General features: G+C 35.8%; 1 protein-coding gene across 2 annotated transcripts in view; it reads left to right on the top strand.

Annotated features, from left to right (window-relative positions):
- VPS13B (vacuolar protein sorting 13 homolog B) overlaps positions 1 to 25,765 on the top strand; it is a 316,205-nt gene that overhangs the window by 262,263 nt on the left and 28,177 nt on the right. Inside the window, exons 43-53 of one of the 2 annotated variants that reach the window (XM_070940432.1) lie at positions 7,203 to 7,358; positions 9,784 to 10,047; positions 12,088 to 12,171; positions 12,329 to 12,504; positions 13,048 to 13,218; positions 15,231 to 15,432; positions 17,015 to 17,203; positions 17,928 to 18,074; positions 18,984 to 19,267; positions 22,801 to 22,928; positions 23,247 to 23,446. In XM_070940432.1, the coding sequence (XP_070796533.1) occupies positions 7,203 to 7,358; positions 9,784 to 10,047; positions 12,088 to 12,171; positions 12,329 to 12,504; positions 13,048 to 13,218; positions 15,231 to 15,432; positions 17,015 to 17,203; positions 17,928 to 18,074; positions 18,984 to 19,267; positions 22,801 to 22,928; positions 23,247 to 23,446 (2,001 nt within the window). Of the gene's footprint in view, positions 1 to 7,202; positions 7,359 to 9,783; positions 10,048 to 12,087; positions 12,172 to 12,328; positions 12,505 to 13,047; positions 13,219 to 15,230; positions 15,437 to 17,014; positions 17,204 to 17,927; positions 18,075 to 18,983; positions 19,268 to 22,800; positions 22,929 to 23,246; positions 23,447 to 25,765 lie in introns of both variants that reach the window. The other variant, XM_070940433.1, reaches the window with a different exon arrangement.

The raw sequence follows: 25,765 nt of genomic DNA, 5'->3' as shown, positions 1-25,765 counted from the left end.
TTGAAGGACAATTTCTTATATTGCTTGACCGCTACTGATCATGCTGATATTCCAGAATAATCTGGGTGGGCACTCTTGAAAGAAGACTTGATAGTGCCATAAGTCAGGGGTGGGCAAATGTGGCCCTTTTACAACCTGTGGACTTCAACTCCAAGAATTCCTGAGACAGCCAAGCTGTCTCAGGAATTCTGGGAGTTGAAGTCCACAGGTTGTAAAAGGGCACATTTGCCCACTCGTGCCGTTTGTTATACTTGTTCTTGGGGGGGGGATTAGTGAGAAAATACGATAATTTTGGAAGAACTATTATCTATATTTTTTTTCGTCTTCCTTAGTAGGAAGAGGTCTTCCTTAGCAAGAAGATAGGTAGCATATCATAGAGAAAATGATCTCTATGATCTGTAAATTGAGTGCAGGTTAATTGAGCGGCTAAGGTCAATCACAGAAACCTGCATTTAGTATATATTTACTGTGGAATAACCACACTGAGTTCACACATTTTTAAAAAAAAAAAAAGCAAAAGAAGAAGAGCTTTAAATTTTACACTGTTATAGATTATCCATTGCAAAAAGCAATTTAAGGTGGGTGGGGATGATCGGCAAGTTATGACCGGTATAATTGATAAATCTCTATTTTCCTCTATGCTTTTTGCTCATGTGGAAGTAGTGTTTTCACATTAATCTTTCCCCTTTGAAATAGCATTTTTTAAATATCTTTTATCTTTATCTTTTTTTTAATCTTTTATTAGATTTATATACCGCCCTATGAGTCCCGAAGGACTCAGGGCGGTGAACAGCCATAAATAAAACAAATATAATATAAAATTTAAAAACAGTTAAAAAAAACATATTAAATAGATTTGGCCCACTAATTAAAACACTCCTATTTTTAAGAACAGATTCGAATTAAAATTAAACAATTAAAAGGGTTAGGTCAGCCCCGCTTGCTGGAATAAAAAGGTCTAATAGTGGTTTCTTGTCTCTTTTTAAACTGCAGTAAAACCGAGCCAATCATGATCAGGACTTTTTAACCTTTTTATCTCAACGTAGTGAAAATCATACCTTTTCCACTTGTCTTTCTGCCAACATTTAGAACTTCAGGTATTAAGACTGCCCAGCTAACTGCAGAATGTTATTTGGCTTGTTAAAAACCTGGAAGGACAGTTGAAGTCTTCCACAAGCAATGAAATACAAACAGCCCTGACTGGGCATTGTTAAAGTATCCTTGTCTGGAAGCATCACTGACTATTTAGAGATTACTGCATATTATTTTAGAGTTTTATTGCTTTTATTATCTGTGTGACTATAATCTCAATAATAGAAGTTACCTGCACAAGTTAGTGATCTAAAATGAAACAATAGAAGATTTCAGAGGCAAAAAAAAGAAGAAGAAGAAAAGAACAGAGGGTATTTTAAAATACCTTAAACAAGACCAATTTGTTGAAATTTCTTGCTAAACAAATAACATAATTGCAGGGGAGAAACTGTACTGTTCTCCAGAGGGCATTCATAACTTTGAAATGGATTTCCCTCTTCCTGCATCTACACTTATCTTTCTCTTCTAGGCAGAGTGAACAGGGACAAAGGGGGAGGGATTGAACTGGGAATTGTAAGAGCCTCTTATATAACATCTTTCTGGGAAGTTATTTCTTCCTTGGGACACCATGGACTCTTTTGTAGCACACATTTGGTTGAGGCCAGAAGGGAAGAAAAGCAAAACAGCAGTGAAGCATTATCTATCATCAATAGCACTAAAATGCTTGGCTGTCTGAAACCTAATATTCTAGTAATTATTAAGTTAATGTGCTTTGTAATATTCCATATTATTATCATTCTATTGATATTTTATTATTTCTCCCTTGACACCAAAATTGAGAAGTGGAAGTGATCCATGGAGAAACGTAAGAATTTGGTTTAATACAGTTCTCTCTTTTCTTCTAAAGCTACACCTGCATCATGTAATTTGTGTGGCTATTTTAAAAAAGTAGTTTGTGTGAAAATGTCAAATAGCTTGTTACCTAGGGGACCAGAACAGCAGAGTTCTTGCTTTAATTTTTAATCTTTCAACAGCATTCACTTGTAAGTATCCAGGATTAATACAAATTTATTAGGACTTCAGCGTGGGCATATTATATTGTGGCATGTTCCAAACTCTCTTGCTGCTGGACTTCTTGAGGAACCTATTCTCTGGAGGTCAGAATAGTGCCCAGCTGTGGACAAACCATGCAAGTGTCAGTTTAATGGAATGTGAGATGACTTCATCATTTTGAAGCTATTTCATTCCTCATGATAATTCTCATCTTGCCAAGCTAGTGAATTTTAAGAACTCTGGGAGCAGATTTTAAGATAAATGTGAAATATGAAATAATCCATATTTCGGAGTCAGAAAAGTTCCTCTAGGCATTAGTTCATATTTGACTTGTTCAACTCACACTTGGGAATAAAATGAGTTAGGATCAGGTCTCAAACACCACACTCCCTTATTGGGAAGGAAAACCTGTGTCTCGTGTTTCTTGTTACAGAGGCACTAAGCAGCAGAGATTGCCATAAAATATTTTATTTAACCTTGCAAAAATGTTTTTTTTAAAGTATGGCAAAGCAGTTCTTTTAATGAAAATAAATAGTTTTCAAAGAGTTGGATTTCATTAACATTTGCATCATTTAGAGACTTAATTGTTATTTTGCTGATTATAGATGAGAAGTATTGTAATTGCCCATTTAAAGTACATAATAAAAATAAATAAAAAGAGGCTTAAAATTCCTTTGGTTTTGCCTCAGTGGTATACAGCTAAAACCTCAAGACATATTTGTTTCAGATGTAAATTTGGTAAAAGAATCAAATCATGGGATTTGGAAGTAAACCCTTTATTTAATAGCTACTTAAAAAAGCAATAAATAGAAGATAGAATTTTAGATTCCCATATTTTGGAAAACAGCTGCACATCTTATTGAGTACATATGGTTAAAAAGATAATTCTCAGAATTATTGTTTTCCCTTTATTCTTTTTATGCTTATCTTATAAACATCTCACTGCATTTTGTTCCAACTACACTTCTCTAGCAGATAATATATCTACCACACTTCTTTCATGATGTGAGACCCTCATGTGTTCTGATGCCATTGATATTCAAGATGTTGCTTGAGTCCAGGTAGTCCTCGACTTATGACTGGTTGCTCAATGACCATTTAAAGTTATGACAGACCCCTTCAACCCAGTTCCAATGGCCTTATCCCCCTCTACAGTCACATCGCCACATTTTGGGTACTCAGCAACCAGCCCACAATTATAACTGTTTATAGTGCTCCATGGACATGTGACCTTGATTTACAATATTTTTGCCGGAAAATGTTTTCTTCGGGTTGGCAAAAGTACTGTAGGAGATGACCAGGCTGAGCCCAAGGAAGGGGTCAAGCTACTCATCAGTTTGGAGTCCTTTCATGCCCACAAGCAATCTAAGTCCAGCCCAGCTTGAATTCCATTTACTCTTATCTACCACCAATTTGCCTTAATCATTAATAGTTCAGATTCTTGTTTAGCAGTATTATGGAATAAACTTGTACTTCTTTGAATAACTCTGATTCCTGATTTCCTGCACTGTTATATGAACAATGGGTTCACTTAACAGCCACTGCAAACAAAAGATCATAAAACTGGGCAGGTCGGGTGATGATCTCTTGTACTATTGTCGCAACTTATAACTGTAATGGGTAGGCTCCATTACAGTCGTAAATTGAGGATTATCTGTGCATGATTCTGCTCAGCTTCATATTTAGGAACTGGTGCATAAAACTATAACGTACACTGCCTTCTTGCCTCTGGAAATTGTAATCCTGTTAAAAGCAATAGCAACAACACTTAGACTTGTATACCACTCCATAATGATGGGGTAAACTGTAGTTCGTTCTATAACAGAGGCCAAAAATAAAGTACAAGTGGAATTTGTTTGTGACATTTTGGCAAGTTTATCGTAAATATTTCCACCAGATTATTTTTTTTACCTGCACAGCAAAAATAAGAACTTCTTGACATTGTACTAGCATAACAGTTAGTGATCCAATCTAAAAAGGTTATTTTTTTCATATAGTAGATGGCAGCCTGACAGCCGTTTAAGCTGTTCTGGGAATTATCTACATTAAGTATCCCACTCTCCTTTGCTAAAGTTACAAAGGACCAAAGAAAATGGTACTATGGAATCCAAATGTTTGGAGATTTGGGCTTCTTATCTGAGACTTTGTAGCTAAACAGACAATCCCCTTTTAAAGAGAAAACACATGAATTATATAGTTTTTCATGATTATTAAATGTGATATAATTGGGTTGCCTCTTCCACTTTATGTTGAAAGGATTAATGCAAGGAAGAATTTCATGACTGTTGAAGTTAAAATTCACAACAATATTGAGCAGAGTATTTGTAATGATACACTAATCTGAATTTCTTCTTCTTTATCTGTGCCTTCTGTCATTCTGCTTGGTGTATCTAGAACTGTCCTGCCTTCTTTTTTAATCAAGCTATTTTTCCATTGTCCACTGATAAATTCATTTTCAAAGTAAATTCCTTTTTCATGAATTTCTTGAACTTTCCTAATTTCAAACCATCTACGTTTTCACTAACATCTGGGCTTCTTTTAACTTTTACAGTTAATGGAAGACATCTTGCCAAACTCCATTAGTTTCATCTTAATCTGTTATAGATTTAAGCATTGTAAAGGACTGTATCACTTCAGAATTCTGCATGTCAAACAAAGCCATCATACTGATGACCAACACTATACCACAATTTATTTCTTTTGCTCATTCATCATGGCTTAGTCTTATGTGCAGATTCGATCCCTGTAGTCTCTTCAAATTATGATTAGAAATCCTGTATTGCCATGTTATATACTATATGTAGCATATAGATTAATAGTTTACTACTATGTAGGTTCAGCTTTATTTTTAAAGCATAAAACTTAAATAATAGTGTAGGGAAGAAAATAGGAACACTGATATCAGCGTTTTTTAAAAAGAATGTAGCCAAACCCAGTCCACAAATACTCCCTATATAAAATATTACAAATGAATACAAAACCTTTGAAATGTTACCAATGACATCAGGAAGGGTCTGGCTAAATTCCACACATTCATATACTAAGAGGATGGAAGCAACTGAAACATATCCAGAAGCAGCAACTTAATTGTACAGGATTAATTTGAGGCCTAATCAGGTTCTAAAGCATGAAATCAGTGAATTATCCAAGATCTCTACATAACTGCAATAAAAAGGGAAGAGGGAGCATGCAAACAGTGTTTCCAGTAATTCAGTTTAATCTCAGAATATCTGGCGTGTAGCCATGTGCTAAAGAAACTTCTTGACCTAAGCCTCAGACCCATTTTACTTGTTTGCAGCTGACATGCCACTAAATTATCATTTAATATGATGAGCACATGTGGCCAAGAAATCATAGCATAGCCCAATGCCCCAAATTGGAATGTAAATATAGCAATAGCACTTAAGACTTATATACTGCTTCACAGTACTTTTACAGCCCTCTCTAAGCTGTTTACAGAGTCAGCATATTGCCCCCAACAATCTGGGTCTTCATTTTACTCACCTCGGAAGGATGGAAGGCTGAGTCAACCTTGAGCCTGGTAAGATTTGAACTGCCAAATTGCAGGCAGCCGGCAGGCAGCAGAAGTAGCTTGCAATACTGCATTCTAACCACTGCGCCACCAAGGCTCTTAAATAGGAAGATAATTTAAATAATCTTTCCAATGCAGAGCCCCAGTGGTAGCCAGATGCAAATAATGTTTGTGACATAAAGTTAGAAAACATAGTAACTTTTTGTTGAAAACTGAACAATGAAAACTGACAGCAGATTAATTGGCAATACTCATTAATGAGATAGTTTATACAAAGTAGGAAGGATTCTCTGACACAAATAGTTTACATTCAGGCTAGATATATTCTGCATTGTATTGTATTGCATTGCATTGTGTTTTACTTAAGACACCATCCAATTGCAGTCCACTCTGGGCGGTTCTCAGTACAAAAATAAATCACAAATCTACATAAAGCGTACAACAGTTAGAGCAGAGGTCTTCAAACTTGGCAGCTATGCTGGTTGGAGAATTCTGGGAGTTGAAGTCCACAAGGCTTAAAGCTGCCAAGTTTGGGGACCCCTGAGTAACAAGATGGCAGAAACTGGTCAATGTCTTATGCATGCCCTAAACTTAAGGGACTCCAACTATTTTAGCTCAATGCCTGAGATAACAATATATCTTAGTTCAGAACATTTTATTTTTTCGTGTTGCACCATAACTGAGATTAGTTTTTATATATCATACTCCATTTTGTTTTTCTATCTCCTTTTCTTTCTCTAAATTCTTATTCCTTGTACTTTGTTTATATGCCATTTTGGTTTCGGCCACATCAATTCCATTTCTCTATTTGGTTCTAAGATTTAAATACCAAAGTTGCTTCAGAGAATGATTTTTTCCCCCTTCAGGGTACTTATTATCTTGTATATTTGTGTTAGTAATCAAGGTCTAGCGCTTGTCATTCAAAAACCACCCACTGTACTGGACATGTTTATTTTCTATTCAGTTTTGTGCTGAAGGGACCAAAAATTGCCAGCAAGTTACTGGGTTGCAACATTTAGGCATTTGCTATTGTGCCTCCTTTTTAAAGGTCAGTGTCATCCTTCACTGAATGGAAAGCATAATTTCAAAATGTTCGTTCCATTAGCCTTGATTCATTGCCCTCAGTCTGTAAGTAGAGGGGCTGTTATCTCCTTCTGGGGCCTTGGTTTTATTTGTGTTTTTGGTATTCACAACACATCAACTTGGTAACCTTCTTTGGACTAGAGAAAGTGGTATCATCATAAATAACTATATGGCAGGCTGTTTCCCTCATGTAAAAGTTAGCCTCTGATAAAAAGGCTAATGTGCTTAGAAATTCTCTTTTCAAAACTGGAAGTTTATTTACTTTCTGGAATATAAAACACATGATTATCAAGACTTATGATGTCCTCAAATGCTAGATTACATGGGTCATGCAGCTTGTTTATTTTTCCAATGAAAGGTAATAGACATTTTCAGTTCTCATAATGAGAACCTTTTCAGCAATAAAACTTCTTTCTTGCCATAAAGTTAACTGGTTATTATGGGTCATCAGTTAACATGTTTATTGTTTATTTCTGCTTTGTTTGTTTTTTATTCTTTTCAGCTGCTACATATTTGTATTGAAGGTTGGGGAAACTGGCGGTGGTCTGAGCCATTTAGTGTAGATAATGCAGGAACATTTATCAGAACTATTCAGTATAAGGGAAGGACAGCTTCGCTTATTATCAAGATTCAGCAGCTCAGTGGAATACAAAAACAAGTAAGTAAAAAAAAGAAGGTTTGCATGCAATACATGAGCATTTCTAGATAGGATTCTTTCCCATCATATGGTCTAGGGATGCTGTTAGCCATAATTATGCTTAGTAATAGCACAATAGCAACAGATGCTTTGAAGCTTTCAGTTCAGACGTAATCATGAAGCTTCTTTCTCTCTTGCCACCCCTTTTCCTCTTTCCATGGATGGTCTAATAGAGGCATTAATTCTGAAAACAAGAATCATTGTTAAACAATAGGAAACCTATCAGTTGTGGCAGGTTCAGTTTTATACATTAGGACTACTGCCAGTTACAACCATAATTGAGCCCCAGATTTCTGTTGTTAAATGAGACATTTGTTAAGTGACTTTTGCCTGATTTTTCGACCTTCCTTGCCACAGTTGTTAAATGAATCGGTGCAGTTGTTAGTAACATAGTTGCTAAGTGAATCTGGATTCCCCATTGACTTTGCTTGTCAGAAGGTCACAAAAGGTGATTACATTTTTTTTTTTTTTTTTTTTTTTTATTTGATTTATATGCCGCCCTTCTCCGGAGACTCAGGGCGGCTTACAATGCGTTAAGCAATAGCCTTCATACTTTTGTATATTTATACAAAGTCAGCTTATTGCCCCCACAAACTGGGTCCTCAATTTACCTACCTTAGAAAGGATGGAAGGCTGAGTCAACCTTGAGCCTGGGGAGATTGGAACCTGTGACAATGGAACCATCGTAAATATAAATCAGTTGCCAAGCATCTGAATTTGGAACACATGACCATGCTACAATGGTTGTAACTGTGAAAAATGTTCATGAGTCACTTTTTTCAATGTCATTGTAACTTTGAATGGTCACTAAACAAACTATTGTAAGTTGAGAACTGCTTGTGTTGCACTCATAATACTGCCTCTCGGAAAATCCTGGACACTCTGCCCCTCTCTGCCTTTAGTTACTTGTATCTAAAGTGATTTTCCACATTGATCATAATTTCACAGTAGTACAGGCAACTGTGCAAGAAAATACTACAACTGAAAACGAACTAATTGAGAACCGAATTTAAAATATAATACAGTCATTACTAAAATTGTGTGGCAAAGGGAAAACATCAGCCTCCTTTTGAGTAAAACACAGCAACAGTACATGAGTGTCTGCAGACTCTGTGCCTGCTGAGTATATAAAACAAATGACAATTCATAACATGGTAAGTGGCCTCTCTGATAGTAATAACCTAGGCCTGTGATGGCGAACCTATGGCACGCGTGCCAGAGGTGGCATGCAGAGCCCTCTCTGTTTGCACGTGCACCATCACCAGCTGCTGTTCCGGTTTCTATAGTGTGCATGTGCACACCAGAATCCGGAAGAGAGCGCTGGCTGGTTCGCATGCATGTGACGGAACCCAGAAGAGCAGCTGGCCGCTACGTGCATGCATACCGGCCAGCTTTCTTCCGGGTTCTGGAGCTCCAGCACGCACACATGCACATACGCACACACGTGCCCATTCCAGTTTTGGCACTTGGTGCCAAAAAGGTTAGCCATCACTTGCCTAGGCAATTTATGGTTTCAAAGATTAAGGCTAACAGCTTCTATTTAGGCCTGGAAGCAGGTGCCAACCAGTGTAGGAATTTCATTATATGATATGATCACAGGTAGCAACTTGCGTTGATTAAAACCTATTGGTAGTCTTTATGGCAGCATGTTTCTGAGCATATTGCAGTATTCGAGACAAAATGACATTAAGGCATGAATTGCCTTGGTTGTTGCCCACCTGGAGAGAAGCTGGTTTAGTTTTACATGATTTTTTTTTTTCAGTTTCGAGCTGTTAAAAATAAGTTGTGCTTTTTTTAAATTTTACACTGGTAACTGTATTCACCTATCCTGATTTTAAAGTCAATACTTAAAATAGAGTATCCCAATTCAGATGAGACAGGAAACTTATTTAAGAATGTGTTACGTATTTCTCAAAGCTCAACATGGAAAAGAAAAATTCAAATCCAATCAGGACAAATGGATAAAAGGCCTGATTTCAGTACAGTGTAATAAACATTGGTTTACTGGCCGAGATAGTCACATCTGAGCATTCTTGTCTTTCTACAAGCTTCTTTCTATAATGCATGGGTCCCTAACCCCCAGGCTGGGACCTGGTACCAGGCCACAGTCCATTCAGAACTGGACCGCAGATGTAGACACACACACGCAGCTTCATTTGTGCAAGTGACGGGCATCCATGCCTGCCGCTTGCACAAATGGAGCTACACACACTTGTCCTTCGCTCACACAAAAAACAGTCCCTCCTCTCCCCCGCCCCCTGTTGATCAGCAAAAACCAGAAAGGTTGGGGAACTCTGCTGAAAGGTAAATGTATGTGCAAGGTGCATTTTAGTTTTCAGTCTGTGAACTGATTCATATGTAACACTCTTCTATGTTTTTAATCTAGATAATTATTTGTGGAAGACAAATTGTATGTAGTTATCTATCTGAAAGTATTGAATTGAAAGTTGTTCAACATTATATTGGGCATGATGGACAAGCTGTTGTAAAAGAACATTTCGATTGCCTTGAACCCAAGCAGAAACTACCATCATATGTTCTAGAAAATAATGAGTTGACAGAATTGAGTGTAAAAGCTAAAGGGGACGAAGATTGGTCAAGAGATGTATCACTTGAGTCACAGCTGACAGAATATAGCACAGTCATCCAGGTATGGAAACAAATATTGGTGTGTATGTGTGTGTGTGTGTAGTGTTGAACAAGTCAAATTGAGAATCGAATTGCTTATGTTTCCTTCTTTGTCCCCAACCTATAAATATCCCAGTCCAAATGAGTTAATTCCTATATATGTTTTTTTTTAAATCCTATTCACTTGCTAATAGTATGCATGGTGCCATTTCCAGTCTAAACAAAAATAGAGATAGCCTCAGGAAAGCCAATTAAAAACTTTATTATGTTGAAAATAAAGACAAATAATTCTTTTTCTCAGTGAAGAAAATAAAATGCTAATAGGCAACAGAGGAAAGTTAGAGAAAATTAATGCTTCTTGTTGCGTAGTCTTCTCCAACTAGTGGTTGGGTTTCCTGAATCAATTGTGAATTAAAGGCACTAGACTGAAATTTGAGATTGACAGAAATTTTGTAAAGGAACATCCTACTTTCAGTTAATATAAATCTTCAGAGCCAGATGAATTCCACCCTGTAGTACTGAAAAGATGATATTTGGCAACTACTAAATGATCAAGTACTATCCCTATTATCAAAAAGGGTGGAAAAAAAATCCAAAGAATTACAAACTAATCAATTGGTGACGTTTATACCAGATAATAAAACTTTAAGGAGTTTGGAAAAATGTGGAGCATGGCCTATCAAGAGCAAATCTTCAAAAGACTAACATCGCTTTTTTGATAGGATAACATCTTAGTATATTGTGGTAATATATAAACATCATATACTATGATTATGTATTTGGAAAAGCACCCCACATTTTTATTAGCAAGTTAGGAAGATATGTAAAAGGGACATGGTGGCACAGTGGATAAGATGCTGAGCTTGTCGATCGAAAGGTCGGCAGTTCAGCAGTTCGAATCTCTAGTGATACATAACAGGGTGAGCTCCCATTACTTGTCCCAGCTTCTGCCAACCTAGCAGTTCGAAAGCACATAAAAAATGCAAGTAGAAAAATAGGGACCCCTTTTGGTAGGAAGGTAACAGCTCTCCGTGTGCCTTTGGCGTTTAGTCATGTCAGCCACATGACCACAGAGACATCTTCGGACAGTGCTGGCCCTTCAGCTTTGAAACTGAGATGAGCACCGCCCCCTAGAGTCAGGAACGACTACCACATATGTGCGAGGGGAACCATTACCTTTACCTTAAGATATGTACTGAATGGCAGGACAATTAAATGCTACATAAACAGTTTAAATATTTTGCTCCAGAAAGATCAGCAATTCATTATCCAGCTAGACAAATGATCTGACAAAAATGAACAATTGTAACAGAAACCAATATAAGTTTATTTGTTTAGGGTTAGGGTTAACAGAAATTAAATATCTGGGTATAGAATGGGAAATAATTGGCTTGGTAACAGAAAAAAGATATTTAAGCAATAATTGATTATAAATAATAATGGTTTATAAATTAAATATGAGTTGTCAATGTATTGCAACTGGAAAAAGAAAGAAAGAAAGATTCCCTTCTATTAGATGTGTTGGAGGCAAAGCTCAAGAGATATCAGCCACAGATGCTTTAATTTAGATTCCTGAACTCGGCAAAGGCTTGCAGTTGAAGGCCTAAATGGCCTCTTCCATTTCTCTAATGTTAGTTGGACTCTAAACAGGCATTCTTTTTTTTTTTTAATTTGATTTATATGCCGCCCTTCTCCGAAGACTCAGGGCGGCTTACAATGTGCTCAGCAATAGCCTTCATCCTTTTGTATATTTATACAAAGTCAGCTTATTGCCCCCACAAACTGGGTCCTCATTTCACCTACCTTAGAAAGGATGGAAGGCTGAGTCAACCTTGAGCCTTGGCGAGATTCGAACCCTGCAGTAATTGCAGGCAGCTGGTCTTAACCAGCTTAATCACAGGGTGCCTTAAACCCCTGTACTACCAAGGCTCTTTATTCTTTAAAAATAACAATTTGTATCTCTGCTGAAAATGATCTTTCTGCTCTGCAGTCTGTTTGATTGTGGTTATTTACTTCCATGAGGCTATATTAACCTCTATAAATATATTTTCCTTCACTGCAGGTGCCATCATCAAATAGTTCTATTATTTATGTATGGTGCATGGTTTTGACATTAGAGGCCCAGTCACAAGTCCAACAAAGAATTGTGAGTACCTTCTCCCTTGTGCAAATTGATCTTACTCTTCCTGTTCTGAATACGGTCAGTTTGACCCTAAAACAGAGATTTATTGACAGTTTATTATAACTGTCCAACTGAGCTGGAACACTGCATCTAATATTGCTCTGCTCTTTTACTTTTGTAGATTGTTTTCAGCCCTCTTTTTATCATAAGGAGCCATCTTCCAGATCCCATCATCATACATTTACAGAAAAGAAACCTGGGTTTGAGTGAAATGCAGATAATTCCTGGAAAAGGACAAGAAAAAACTCTGCAAAATATAGAACCAGATCTAATCCATCACTTAACCTTCCAAGCCAGGTAAAAAATGTTTTCCTAAATATGTTAGATTTAAAGATTGCTTTTGTGTCTCATCAGCATTCTCCCAATTTCATATAAGTAATGGAAATTTAGAGCAGTAGTTCCCAACTGCTTGTTTTATTAGGATCACCAAATTGTTATTGGAAACTTTTCAGACACTAACATAAACTAATGTTTGACAGTACCATACCTGCCAGACCCTCAACTGATACCCACAGGACTCTAAAATTAAATAAAAATAATTAATACAGAAAGATATAATGCCCAAAATTTTACACAGATTGCGAAATCTGATCAAATGTCAATGTTCTCACCAAAGTCCTGTAATTTTTTGCAGTCACTGAATAAAGTACTAGATCAATTATTATAATAATGACACTACTATTTTTATTTAATAAATTTGTTAAGGAGCGCTCTTGGCATTTTCATGCTTGGACGAATCGTTTTGAACTCAGGTAGCTGCCAAAGGTTTGACAGTTGCTTTCTTAATAAATTCATGCAATGAATGCCACACCTTTTGTATTTTTTTTATCCATATGGCAGGGAAGAAGATAATCCCTCAGAATGTGCAGTGCCTATTTCAACAGCACTTATTAAACAGATAGCCACCAAATCGAATACAAATGGCACCATACATGAAATACTTAACGATTTTTATGGGTGCAGCAGCTCGCCTCAATCTATCTGGCCTTACACAAAGAAAGATTTTGCCAGGTACCATTTCTTTTGATTATTTCTCTTTGTATCTCTGCAAATGACACATGATCTTGAAATAACTCATGTTTAAGAACTTGATATGTTTCAGATTAGCTTTCTTTCCTAAAGAAGAGAAGGGGACGAAGGTGCTATGGATATCGAATGTCCCATTCGCTCTCTCTAGCATATCCAGGGCAGAGTTGAGAAAGCTCCTTTTCCAAAATGCTAGAATGTCTCTTCCATCTACAATCCAGACTATTCTCTCCCAATTGCTTCATCAAAGTAACTGCTATTGTTCCAAAAAGGCATATTGAATATATAATTTAATTCTAAGAAAGGTAGCCTTAAGGCAGAACAGACCAGAAACGGAATGCAGTATTTTTGCAAGCAGATTTGCTTCAGAGTCCTAATTCAGCAAATAATTATGAACAAGTTATTTTAGTACTAATTCATTAATTATCATTGTATGAATGCAGTAATAATAACCAGAAATCATGAATGAATATATATAAAAACCTCTACACATCAGGAGAAATAAAAAAATTAAGTTAAATCAGACAAAAGGTGCTTGCAAACTTAATATTTGTCTAGATGGGCATTTGGTTTAGTTTGAGGTGTTGTTTATGTTGATTTATTTTTAAAATGTTCAACACAATCTATCATTAGCTGTGCTCCGGGGGGGACGGACAAAAAAGGCAAAATGTCAGTTGTGCCATCACAATCAAAGTCCTTCCTTTTTGTCAGTGTTGCAGTATAATTCAGAGGTATAAAGGGGCCATGAGAATGGCGATGCCACAATCCCTTTTTGATATACACACCTTGGGCATGTCATAGATGTGGTGGGACATTTAAAAAGTGGAACAGGGTGGGTATCACTAGTTGACTGAGAGATTGCAAGGCATCCAGCAGCAACCTAAGGATGTCTGGTGATAACCTCAGCTCTACCTGCATACTTCTTTAAGACCTACAGTTTTCAGAGATGATTAGGAGAGTTGCATAACTGTAGCCAGGCCTTTCTTTAAAAAATTAAGTAAATGAGGATAGATGTCAGCGTTCCAGAAAAAACCCAACTCCAAGTAAAGACACGGAAGCAAGCATTTTTCCAAAGTTCTCTTTACTAGAATAGGTAAACTGGCACATCTGGGAAAACCCGAATCTGAAAAGCCCGGTTTTCCTTCGGTAAATCAAAGCTCCCAAAACCATCCCCTTTCTCCCCAGTCGATCACATGCTCCAATCAACGTCCGTTCCATCTCGACCCATCCCCCTGACCACTCCTTCTCCAGATGCTGGATCGCCCTGACCTTGACCGACAGGAAGAATGCTATTATGTCTACTAACAACCCCTCTCCTTAATCCCCCCTCCTACTTTCCCACACATGAGAAGGTGGCAGCATTGAAACTTCCGGCCTAATATGGCTTCCAAAGCTGACAATAGAGAGATTTGCCATTAGGCTCTATGTAAATGTACTCATCTCTGTATTAATCCTAAAATAAGTAGCTGGAATATCAAGAAGACTTACTTGAACCCATGCATATTTCAGTATCTATTTGGCATTTCCCTCCTAACTAGGAGTCCCTAAACTTTTCCTTTTGTAACTTCCCACCTAAACTGCATTCCAGGACAGGGGGTAATTTTTACATGGCAATATAGGAGCAGGAGACATATGAGGGCTAATATTTATTTTTTTAATATGACAGTCATATATGCAGAAAATATATGTACCATCATTTCAAGAATAAGAAACTGGCCAAGAGTCTCATTGCCAGGTGTTGCCCAGGAAATACTTTAATTCAATTACTTAAAAATCTCAGCTGCTTTTTGATCCTTGAATAAACATATATTTCAATCAAAGCAGAGACCCTAAATCAGGGACAGGTTTGCCTTGATTGTCTTTCAGAATCATACCTGTTGTCAGAACTGCTTCGCTGTAACCAGAGCTTTATGAATGGCTAGGATGATAAACTGCAAATCTGACCAATGAATTAACCATTTTCTTTTATCTCCCCTTTGATATGTTCCTTGGAACAGCAGTGAACAGCTCACTCAGTGGGATAGCCCCATGCGCGTGAAGCTGTCGGTGTGGAAGCCATGTGTGAAAACGCTGCTGATAGAACTCCTGCCATGGGCTCTGCTGATCAATCAGTCCAAGTGGGATCTTTGGCTATTTGAAGGAGAAAAGATTGTTCTGCAGATTCCCACTGGGAAAACAATGATACCGCCAAACTTCCAGGCAGGCCTTTCCATTGAAATACATATGTGTTATTTTCTTGAAAAAGTTTCCTTTTCATTTCGTGTAGATGAGACATGTCAACTCAGAGGTCACAAGGTTTTTCTGAGCCATGACATAGGGCACAATGCATCTTGTTTTTGTCAGCAAATGCACAAGTAGAGAATCGCTTATGTCACAAGTGGGACGCATTTGTCTGCCCACTCTCCAGCTGAAAATTAGCCCACCTATCCAGTTAATTCTGTTCATCATGTGAGACAACAGTGAGAAGTCTTTTCTTAAGATCAGCAAGAGCTTCCATTATTTGAGATGTGAGGGGTTTTATGGGAGTTTGAGCAACAGGGCTACTATGTTGGCTAGTGCAGGCTTTGAAAATGTTTCGGGATTGTTTCAAACTTCACATCAGCATGGCACATTCCTCTTTTTATCAGAGTAGCCCAATTGTTTCAGGTGTTCTTGTGTTCAATAAATTCCCTCATGAATGTTAATGCAACTTTTAAAGCATTAGGAGTTATAATGTCCCCCCACACACACTTTTTTTCTTCTGTTTTTCACAGAAAATGTTTCCCACACACACACACACACAAATTTTAATACCAGAGAAGTGCTGCATTTGTGCAAATTCCAATGTCTTTCTGAGGAATTATTTCTGAACTGTACACAATTTTTATATTTATTCCCTTGTGGTCCTTAAATGAACAGGATTAAAACCCTTTAATATAACTTAACTATCTCTAACTATGTGTGTAGGCCGGATTGATTTGTTGACCTAAAATATGTACTTCTATTTAACTTTCAGTGCATGGCTCTTTGGTGCTTTCACTATTTAGAATTTTAAGCCATATATTTGGATGTACAGAATTAGTCTTAGCCGTGAATCATACATGTAGCTGGGTGGGAGATGTAGAAGTTACTTGAGTGTCTTTCCTACAACATATAAACAGATTGATCTGTTTATCATACTAAGGTATCATTGTGCAAAGCTTTGTATAGTGTGGTAGAAAAAATGAAGCTATGAAAGCAATATCATTCTGGGTTTCAAAACCAGAAATAAGAATGTTGATAGGAACTCACAGAGTCCATCTAGGCTGGGGGGAAAAAATCAAAGTCCCATGTATATTATTGGACAGTGGTAGACATGAAAGGGATCTGGGCACCTTAGTAGATCAGACACTGAACAAGAGGCAACAAGGAAGCAGAAAAATAAACTGCACTGACAAAGTTTGTGTCAGAATCTTCACTCCTTTCTATTCTGCTTTGGTTAGAACATATCTAAAATACTGCTTTCATTTTGCAATTGCATGTAGGAAAGTAAATCAGAGCATATCCAAAGACGGTCAAATTAAGTGGTCTAAAATAAAAACTTAATGAGGAATGGCTAGAGGAGTTGGATATGCTTAACCTAGTAAAGGCAACACTGGAGAAATAAAATATTTATCTTCACATACTGAAGGATTGTCCTGTAAAAGAGGTTCCAAAGTTTATTTAGGATTATATAAATCTGGAAACTCCCTCTGCCTAAATATCAAATGGATGTATTGAGAAATGGAAGTGTTGAGGGTAATCAGATATTTTTTTATTTCAGGAAGCTTTTCAAATTGGAATATATTGGGCAAACAGTAATACTGTGCACAAGTCAGTCGCTATTAAGCTGGTTCACAACATGACATCTCCAAAATGGAAGGATGGTGACAATGAGGAGGTGGTAACATTGGATGAAGAAGGATTTGTGGAAGCAGAAATCAGACTTGGAGCTTTTCCAGGTCATCAAAAGGTAAGTCCTATTAGAATTATATCCTAGTCTTTAAAAGCAATAAACAGAAAAAAAGTGTCTGCCATTAAGTTGTGTTTTTTTTAAAAAAATACCCTCATTCAAAAATAGCTAATTAAAGATATTCCAAATATTAAGTAATTAATTAATAACTGATTTTATACTTGAATTGGAAGCCATTACTGTTGCTCCTGTGCCTATTACTTAGAAGAAAACAATTTGGATTCCAGTTCCATTTAGTACAGCCAGGAATGGAGAACTAAATTCTGTCTGCAGATTGGATCCCATTTCTCAACTAAACTGGCAAACAGGACAATATCAAAAACTCCATCTTTTATCATTATTTTTTCTGTATAGGGAGCAAAGGACCCAAAGAATAGTTTTGAGAACTACTATTTTTTTTCTCTTGTTGTGGTTAAGCAAAGATGTTCCTGCTTAGGGGGGCAATAAATGAAGTGGTAAAGGTAAAGAAGAAATAGAGAACTGTCAGTGAAGTCATCTGTCACAGAGATGGAGAACTTCCTGTCAGGGAAGCCTCCCATGTCTGTTTCTCTGAACTTAATGAAGGGAAGGCCTTAAGAAAAAAGGGCTCGATAGACTTCAGAAGAAATCTTTGTGTTGAAAGAAGGGGGCATTTTTATCTCTCTTTCTCTGAGACTTTTCTACTTTTTTTTCTAGACAAGTTATTAATTGTATATGCTTAACCTTCTATTACTTTATTCTGCAGTTGTGTCAGTTCTGCATTTCTTCCATTGTTCGACGTGGTATTCAAATTCTGCAGATTGAAGACAAGAGTATAATTGTGAATAACACCCCATTCCAAATCAGTTGCTGGCCGCTGTTCTCTGCTATGAATTCCCAGATCAGGGAAGAGGTACAACTTTGATTACACATTTTTTTAATATACATTCAAGCTGTTTCTCTAAACAGGAGGAATTTACAGCAGGAGGAATCTGAGTCTGAAGTAATATTTTTCTCAACTGAAGGAAAATCAATGGATAAGAAAAAGTAGCCATTTTAAGTTATTCCAGTTAAAAGGTAGATGCCACAATACAGTCAGTCATGGAAATGCAAAATGATTGTTTGCCAGGTCATAGTATTAGTTCTACCTGGCTCTCTTTAGATACTTTAAGCTGCTGAAACAGGAGTAGCAGAGTCTGGAATAACAATTGAACATTTCTAAGAATTACGTTACAGCATTTTCATTATAAGATCTGCTGACAGCTTGAAACTGTGTGCAGCACCTCAACACAACTCTGTTACTTTATAAGCATTTCCCAAGCTCTGTATACAAAACATGTGAATAAAATACGCTTAAAGATGCAGAATGCCACTCTTTCATAAATCTCTTCCTTGAAACCAAACAAATAACATGTGGCAGTCTTCAAGGTACTATATATGACTTGTCTTGATTTTTACTGAAGTTGAAGCACCTGCTAGTGTACCATTGGGCAGAACATATCAGTTGTTTCTTTTACTAAAAAAAAGATATGTGTATCTCCCAATTACATTCAAAATAATATTTTTCAATAAAATAATTCTGTGAGCTTCAAACTACTGCTGAAAATTGTGATTGCTCTGCTTTCGCTGTCAAGTTCTCCATTCATTAGAATAATGAAATTTGAATATTGAAAGATCAGGACAAAGTCTTTATTATACATGAAATAGCTAATTCTTTAGAAGTTTACAATACCAATTTGTCAAATATTCCGGCAAATAACAGTTATATACGCTATTTCTCATTTTATTTTATTTTATTTTTTCTTGCCCTTTTGTTTCCTAGTTTTTACCATCTCTAGACAGCAGAATATTTAGTGTTGGTTCTGCTACAGAGTCAGATGCTGCCGAAGCTTGTTCTGTGCTTTACTGGGACTTGATGCCTGACATGAGCCAATTAATTTCTGAGGAGCTTCCCATTCAGAAGTATATGTTGCTAAGCTTCAAACACAACACAAATGGTCCTGACGCTCCATGCTGGAGCTTACCAGCTGTCATTAGACAGGAATTCCCAAGGCAGAGCATAGCTGTACCTGTCGGTAATAGAGATGAAAAGGGATTCCATACCAGGTATGTATACTATGTGAAAATGAAGCTTTCATTTAAGCAGAAACAGTGTTTGATATTGTAAATTCAGTTGTACTTTTCATATATTCACATTATTAGAAAAAAGGAAAGATATGTATTTCTCACTATGTGTTCACTGTGTGTTTCCAATAAGAAAAGGAAAGGGAAAAAAGGAAATGTATAATATTTTACTGGACAGATTTTTTTTCTGACATAGTTAATGTGAGCCAGAGAATGCCACAATTCTGCAAAACAAGAATGTTTTTCTTTGTGGTTACACATGTAAGTGTCCTATACCTGTGCATGGCACTCTTGGGATGTCATGGAGTTCAGCTTTTGACAGGCTACATTGTCACCACTATTGCCTATGACGCAGCTCAAAGACCATCTTGCTATTTACTTTAGTTCTTTCAATCACTGAGCAGTTACAAAAGCTGTTACATGTATACATATATACCAGGGAGGAAAGAAGCAGGAGCAGCACTACGGTAGCTATGTTATTTTTCTGTGCTTCTGATTAGGCCCAATCAGAAGTAATAAAATACAGTGTCAAGAAATTGATACAAAAATATACTACAACTCAGATTAGAGATTTCTTATATATCTGATGGTGCAGTGCTACTCCTGATGCCTTTTAATAAAATGTGTTAATTGGAAAAGAAGTCTCCAGATTCCTTCTGATTCTTTACCACCATAGACCTAATACATATCTCTTCCTACATGTTGGGAGTTGGGCAGCCTATAAATTAAACAAATGAATAAAATTTTTATCCGTAACCCCATGAAATAGCAAATCATCTGAAACCATAGGAACATGACACTTCTATCAGAATACCTTATTCAGAAAATGAAAGTTATTCCTGATTACTACCATTACCAACTACCATTCAGTTATAAAATTTGCTTTCTCTTCAGAGATTTACTCAAGTCGGTGCCTTAGTAACATGAGAAAGCACTAGGAATTCTGGTGTGGGCCAGTCAGAATTGGATGTAAGCTCTATCGAAAAATGATACAGTCCTATGATATGTGCAGCCTCCTATCACATAGGAGATGCAACTATTAACAGCAGGAATGGAGGAATTGTGTCTTTTAATGGTGGGGAAATGTAGTAAAGTACTTGTTAGGTGAAAAAGAGCCCTCTTTTATTTCTTTCATATTTCATCTTTTCATTCCTTATACATGACAGCAATCAATGATGCAAATAATTTTGTTCTCAAAGCTTCAGGTATTTTGAGAACTCTGAGATGTTCATTATCCAACCTCTTCCACTGGATGAGGTAGATCTCTTCCGATGTAGTAGTTGAAGAGAAAGCTAGCTGTTTACATCTATTTGCACAGTTTATTTGAAAAAAGAACAAACGAGAACAATATGGAAGAAAATTAATGAGGGACGTGATGACCTGGAGAATATAGAAGGAAAGGGTCCAAGTTTTAAAGGCAACCTATATCTAAAGTTGCCTTCCCCTTTGAAACTAAGCCACTCCTTACAGTAAAAATTCCATTGCTGATTAGAAAACCTGATTTCTATTTCCTGTCCCGAAACTGATTTTGTTCTTAGAATATGCTGTAGATATAAATAAGAAGCTATATAATGTAAGATCAGAATCAACCATATGGTATTGCCTTTAGAGTGAGCTATGTGGGAGATGCTTTGAAGACAATGAGTTTCAATCCCTAAGCACTGAGGAGGGGAATACCTTATATCATTTCAATCACTCAGCAGTGACTTCCCTGGATGATTTATGAATAGTGTGGCTGAGCTTCAAGAGATTCCAAAATAGTCCTTAGAAAAAAAGCTGCTGACAAAACACAGTAATCCTACCAGACATCAACAGGACACACTAGCAAAGTTCTAAAAATGTAGATTCCCGGCTCCAAACTTGATATATATTTTTATTCACTTATTTTAAGTTTATTCTCTGCTTTGTAATAAAAACCCTGTGTAGACTAGATATGCTGAATAGACATGAGAGCTCGGTTATTTGTTCATTTCTCCTTAAATAATAGAAAAATTGTCTTCTTTTTTTCTAGCTGCATACTGAACACTATTTTCATTATTTTCTGTATTCATGTGTTTGTATGCTATAATTTTTGGGATAAAGATGTGTAGATTGTTTTAAAAATGATCTCACTTATATAAATGGATCCTGGTTAATTGTTCTAGTGTAATATTGGCTATTTGTTTCAAACAATTGGCCATTAAACTAACAGGAAATTGTTAATACTGCATCAGGTCATTTTCCTTATTGCTTGCTTTTCCAGAGTAACCTTGGATTTTATTCATGGAAAGCATGTTGAGAAAATAGTTGACTCTTCCAGCACTGAAAATATGTAAGATTTTAGTGTGCCACAAGAATTTAGTTCAAGAAACATTCTAAATAATTCTTTAAAATTTGCTTTGATAGTTTACCTACATGTTGAAGAATATTATCAATTTCTATGACAATGAATAAAATCATTGTATTTTTAATGAGACTAAATTAATATTCTTGATCAATGTTAGGTCAAACTTTATTTAGAATAGAGAAGAAAAAATAATTTGTTTTATTCAAGTTCAAAAATAGTGCCCAGGTTTTTCTTTCACTAGATCTTTTTAAAACTATTCAGAAATTAAAATCAGACATTCATTATATTCACAGGACACTAATAAATATTTTTGAAATATTCAACAAACTATTTAATAAATAGGAATGTTAAAAATGTAAGAGTACATTCTTAAATTGAGTCCAAAACAAATTATCTGGAATTGAACAAAACATTATAGTTTTAGTTGCTTTTTATCTGTATGAGATTTATGCCAATAATCCCATATTTCAATTACTTTGTATATGTGTGTGCTAAAAATCGGAAATATTACATTTTGCTACTCATATGTTACTGCAGAAAAAAGTTTAGACACTTTGCTGAAAGGAATCTCTGATAAGGCATTGCTTTAGCAACTATGAGGTTCATTTAAATAATAATATAACCAGTTGGTTTGCTTTATTTGCTATTGTTGTAAAAATATATAAAGGAAAGTTTTAAATTCATGGCTATAAGTATTAACACGCTCATTCAGTTTGATTAATGTTTATTTTTATATTTTATATATAAATTATAAGAATCTGATTTCATTTATATTCCCATATGATAGTCATTCATGATGCTAACAAATGTACATCTTGCTTATAGATCTTGCTTTTTATTACTATTTTGCATTTATTTAATATAAGTGATGTTTAGTGCTGGAGAGTTCTTTGGAGTAGTCACATTAATATTACAGAATTATCTTTTTAAATGAAGAACATTTTTAGGAGAAATTTTATACATGTCTATATTTTCTCACATGAAACCTTTTTGTATTATAATTACTTTCCCGTCTTGTTTTTCTTTCTTAACTTTTTCATAAGGGTAATGTTATATTTTTTTAAGATAGGAGGATTTTGATTTTAGGTTCTTCAGATATTTATTCTTTAGTATCTTACTAAGAAGGTACAATTTTTAACTACAGATGAACTTTTTTTTTAATAAATGTGCAATTTGCACTCTTATTTAGAGCTATAGCACTGACTTACCAGGAACATCTTGGGGTGACATATTTAACTCTATCAGAAGATCCTAGCCCTCGCATAATTATCCACAACAGGTGCCCTGTCTCACTGCTTTTGAAAGAAAACATCAAAGGTATGTCACTTTTGTTGCTACAGCGTAATGCTTCAGCCTTTTAATGAAGAGGCTTGTGCTTGTTTTTCCTTCACAACTCTTTGTTTCAATATACTTATTCAAAATGAAATGTATTTAAGTCAAACATTAGAATGCGTAGGCAAGGAAGTAAAGAGGAGATCCGTAAAATAAACAAGGAAATTGTATGTACTGATAATCTGTCAGATAGAGTTCTCTACAGGCTGGAATTGCATGTGCACATTGAGATATTATAGAATTGCACCATAAATTCAGAGAATGTTCTTCAAAGTGCCTGTCTGATATTTCCTTAAATTCTAGACACACTAAAGTTTGCTATTTACTGCAAGCATATTCCAGCTGAAAGTGCAGTACACCACGAACTTTATCATCAGATTGCCAGCTATCCAGATTGCAAAACCAGAGAATTGGTCCCTAGCATTCTTTTAAAAGTTGTATCATCGGAGGAACAGGCAAATGAATGGAGTGATTCTGTTGACATTAATAACCAAGGAACGCAGGTTAGTGGTTTGGTTGGCTTATGTATTGCAGCATAAAGTATTTTAACAATAAAAGATAACATTTGCATAGAGCAGATTATAAATCCATAATAATAACAAATAATATGTATAAGTTAAAAACAGGAGTTAATTACAAATAAAGGGCCTGAATGCATTTCCTTGTAGCAGGAAGTAGGTTTTTTTTGCTCAGTCTAGATAGGTGTGCTAATTTTATGACACTCTTCTATTTTATTTTTAAAACGCAAGAAATATCTACTATGAAAAGGAGAGAAACTAATGTTTTGATCCTCCCAAGAGATTCTAAATGATCCTTTCTTAAATAATTGTTTTTTCTATTGTGTTTAGTGATTCCTCTACCTTAGCCAAGCCATATATATAAATATTTCTTCAGTTTCAAAAATAAAGCAGAATCACTTCATAATACCTTATTGATTTGAGGGCAGTTGTGTTATTGTGAGGATAGAAATACAATCTTTTTCTGGCTTTTAAAAACTGAATATTCTTTTTACATTTTATTCTTGATTTCATTTTTCAGTTCCATCAATCAACATGTGCTTTCCATTGTTCAGAAACATTTTTTGTTTTGGGTTCAGTGTTAGAAGCTAAGATTATCTTATAACAATTAAAAACGCATGCTTTTTGGTGCCTTTTAACCATATTTAAAATAGAACCAGCAAAAGATTGTGGAATGGTATCATTTTTCTGCCTCAAATCAATGTTCCTATCCAAAATCTGTTGGGGAGAGATAAAGGCTGGATAAGAGTATCACTTTAACTTTTTAAGAGTAAACATTAGCTCCCACATTGGTGATTACTTTCATTTTAAACATTTAACAGTGGCAGAGCTTGCTTTGCTGAAACCTTGTATTATTTACTTGCACCATGAATATATATGAAGTTTATAGAGCAATAGATTTAAAGAGGAAAGGAATCCTGGCCAAGGATTTTCCAAACCAAATGTTGCTAGTGAAGAGATAAAAGGAATGAGAAAATATAATAAGGAAAACTTATAGGGAGGTGAGAGGAATGATAAACACAACACTACCAAAGGATTATTATCAGCAAATGCTATATTTTTCCCAGGTTAAGCTAAAAAATAAAAATCAATATTTTATTTTTATAGTTTATTGCTGAACAAACACTTGGATCATAGAATTGCTACCAAAAGAAGAAATATTATCTCTTCCCTTGGTCTTCTCCTGCGTTGTCTGGGATTGTGGTGTGGGATTGGTTGGGGAATGGATTTTCTCAATGGCAACCTGTAGTCAGAAAAATGAGGCCACTTTCAGTCTATGTCTGGGTTTCCACAGTGAAAGTTCACATTTTTAATGATGTAGATGCTTTTATCCTGAGAGCATCGGCTTCCACTGCTTTTTCTGCAGGTTTCATTTTCTTGGTGATGTATTAAAGTTCAAAGAGTTTTTGGTTACATTAGTTAAAAACTTATTTGCCAAATGGAACTCTATCTTGAAATCAGAATATTGAAAAAATGTGCTATCAAGTATATAATCCTTTCTCAGAAACGCAGAACTTACAATTCCTTTGCATTAGAATTGGTTCGTTCTGGTTGTAATTTTGGCACAAAAATGAAAGCAACTCTGATATCATAGGATCACAAGCTGTTTGCTCTTTCAGTTGAGCCATTAATTTAAGTGCTCTTTCTTCTTGTAAGAAAACTCAGTAGATACTAACTGAAATTCCCATCTGCCATTTGCTATCAAACCCAACTTTGGCTCAGATTCCAAAGCGTTCAGAAACAGGCAGGAGTTGCAAGGGCAAAAAAAAACAAACCCCCCCCCCCCACTTTTCACAATGCAAGTTTAAAAGCATACTTAATGAACGCAAATGTCTGTAAATCTAAGAAACTAAATAGTATGGCTTCCTCTGCTATGTTTATTTGACCTGAGGAATTAATTGCCATCAGGAAATCTTCAAAGAAATAATTCAGCAAGATGTTATTTCATGTTTCAGAAGAGTGCTGTGTCCACTAATAACATTGGTAAGCCAAGATAAGTGTAACCTAGAAACAAAAATAGTAATTTATCAAGCTTTTAATAACATGGCTACATTTGAGAAAAGCTTCCCTTTCCCATTCCCCTGGTTATGTTAGCATATTTCAGGGTTTTTACCTGCCTCAGAAGCAATGAGGTTTTGTCACTGGTGGGAATATAGATGTCTGCGTAGACCAGAGGCTTGGTGATATAGTTAAATAAGTAGCACAGGCCTTGCTCTGGACAAATTAATATCAGCACTTTTCAGTTTATATATGTAATGATAACGTTTATTTTCATAAATCTATGAATTTAAAAATTAATATAAT

The sequence above is a fragment of the Pituophis catenifer genome, unplaced genomic scaffold (assembly GCF_029215685.1).
Source record: "Pituophis catenifer annectens isolate HBS135680 unplaced genomic scaffold, rPitCat1.0.hap2 SCAF_3, whole genome shotgun sequence".
Taxonomy (NCBI): domain Eukaryota; kingdom Metazoa; phylum Chordata; class Lepidosauria; order Squamata; family Colubridae; genus Pituophis; species Pituophis catenifer.
The sequence above is the reverse complement of the archived record's forward strand: the minus strand, read 5'-3'. Positions and strand labels throughout refer to the sequence as shown.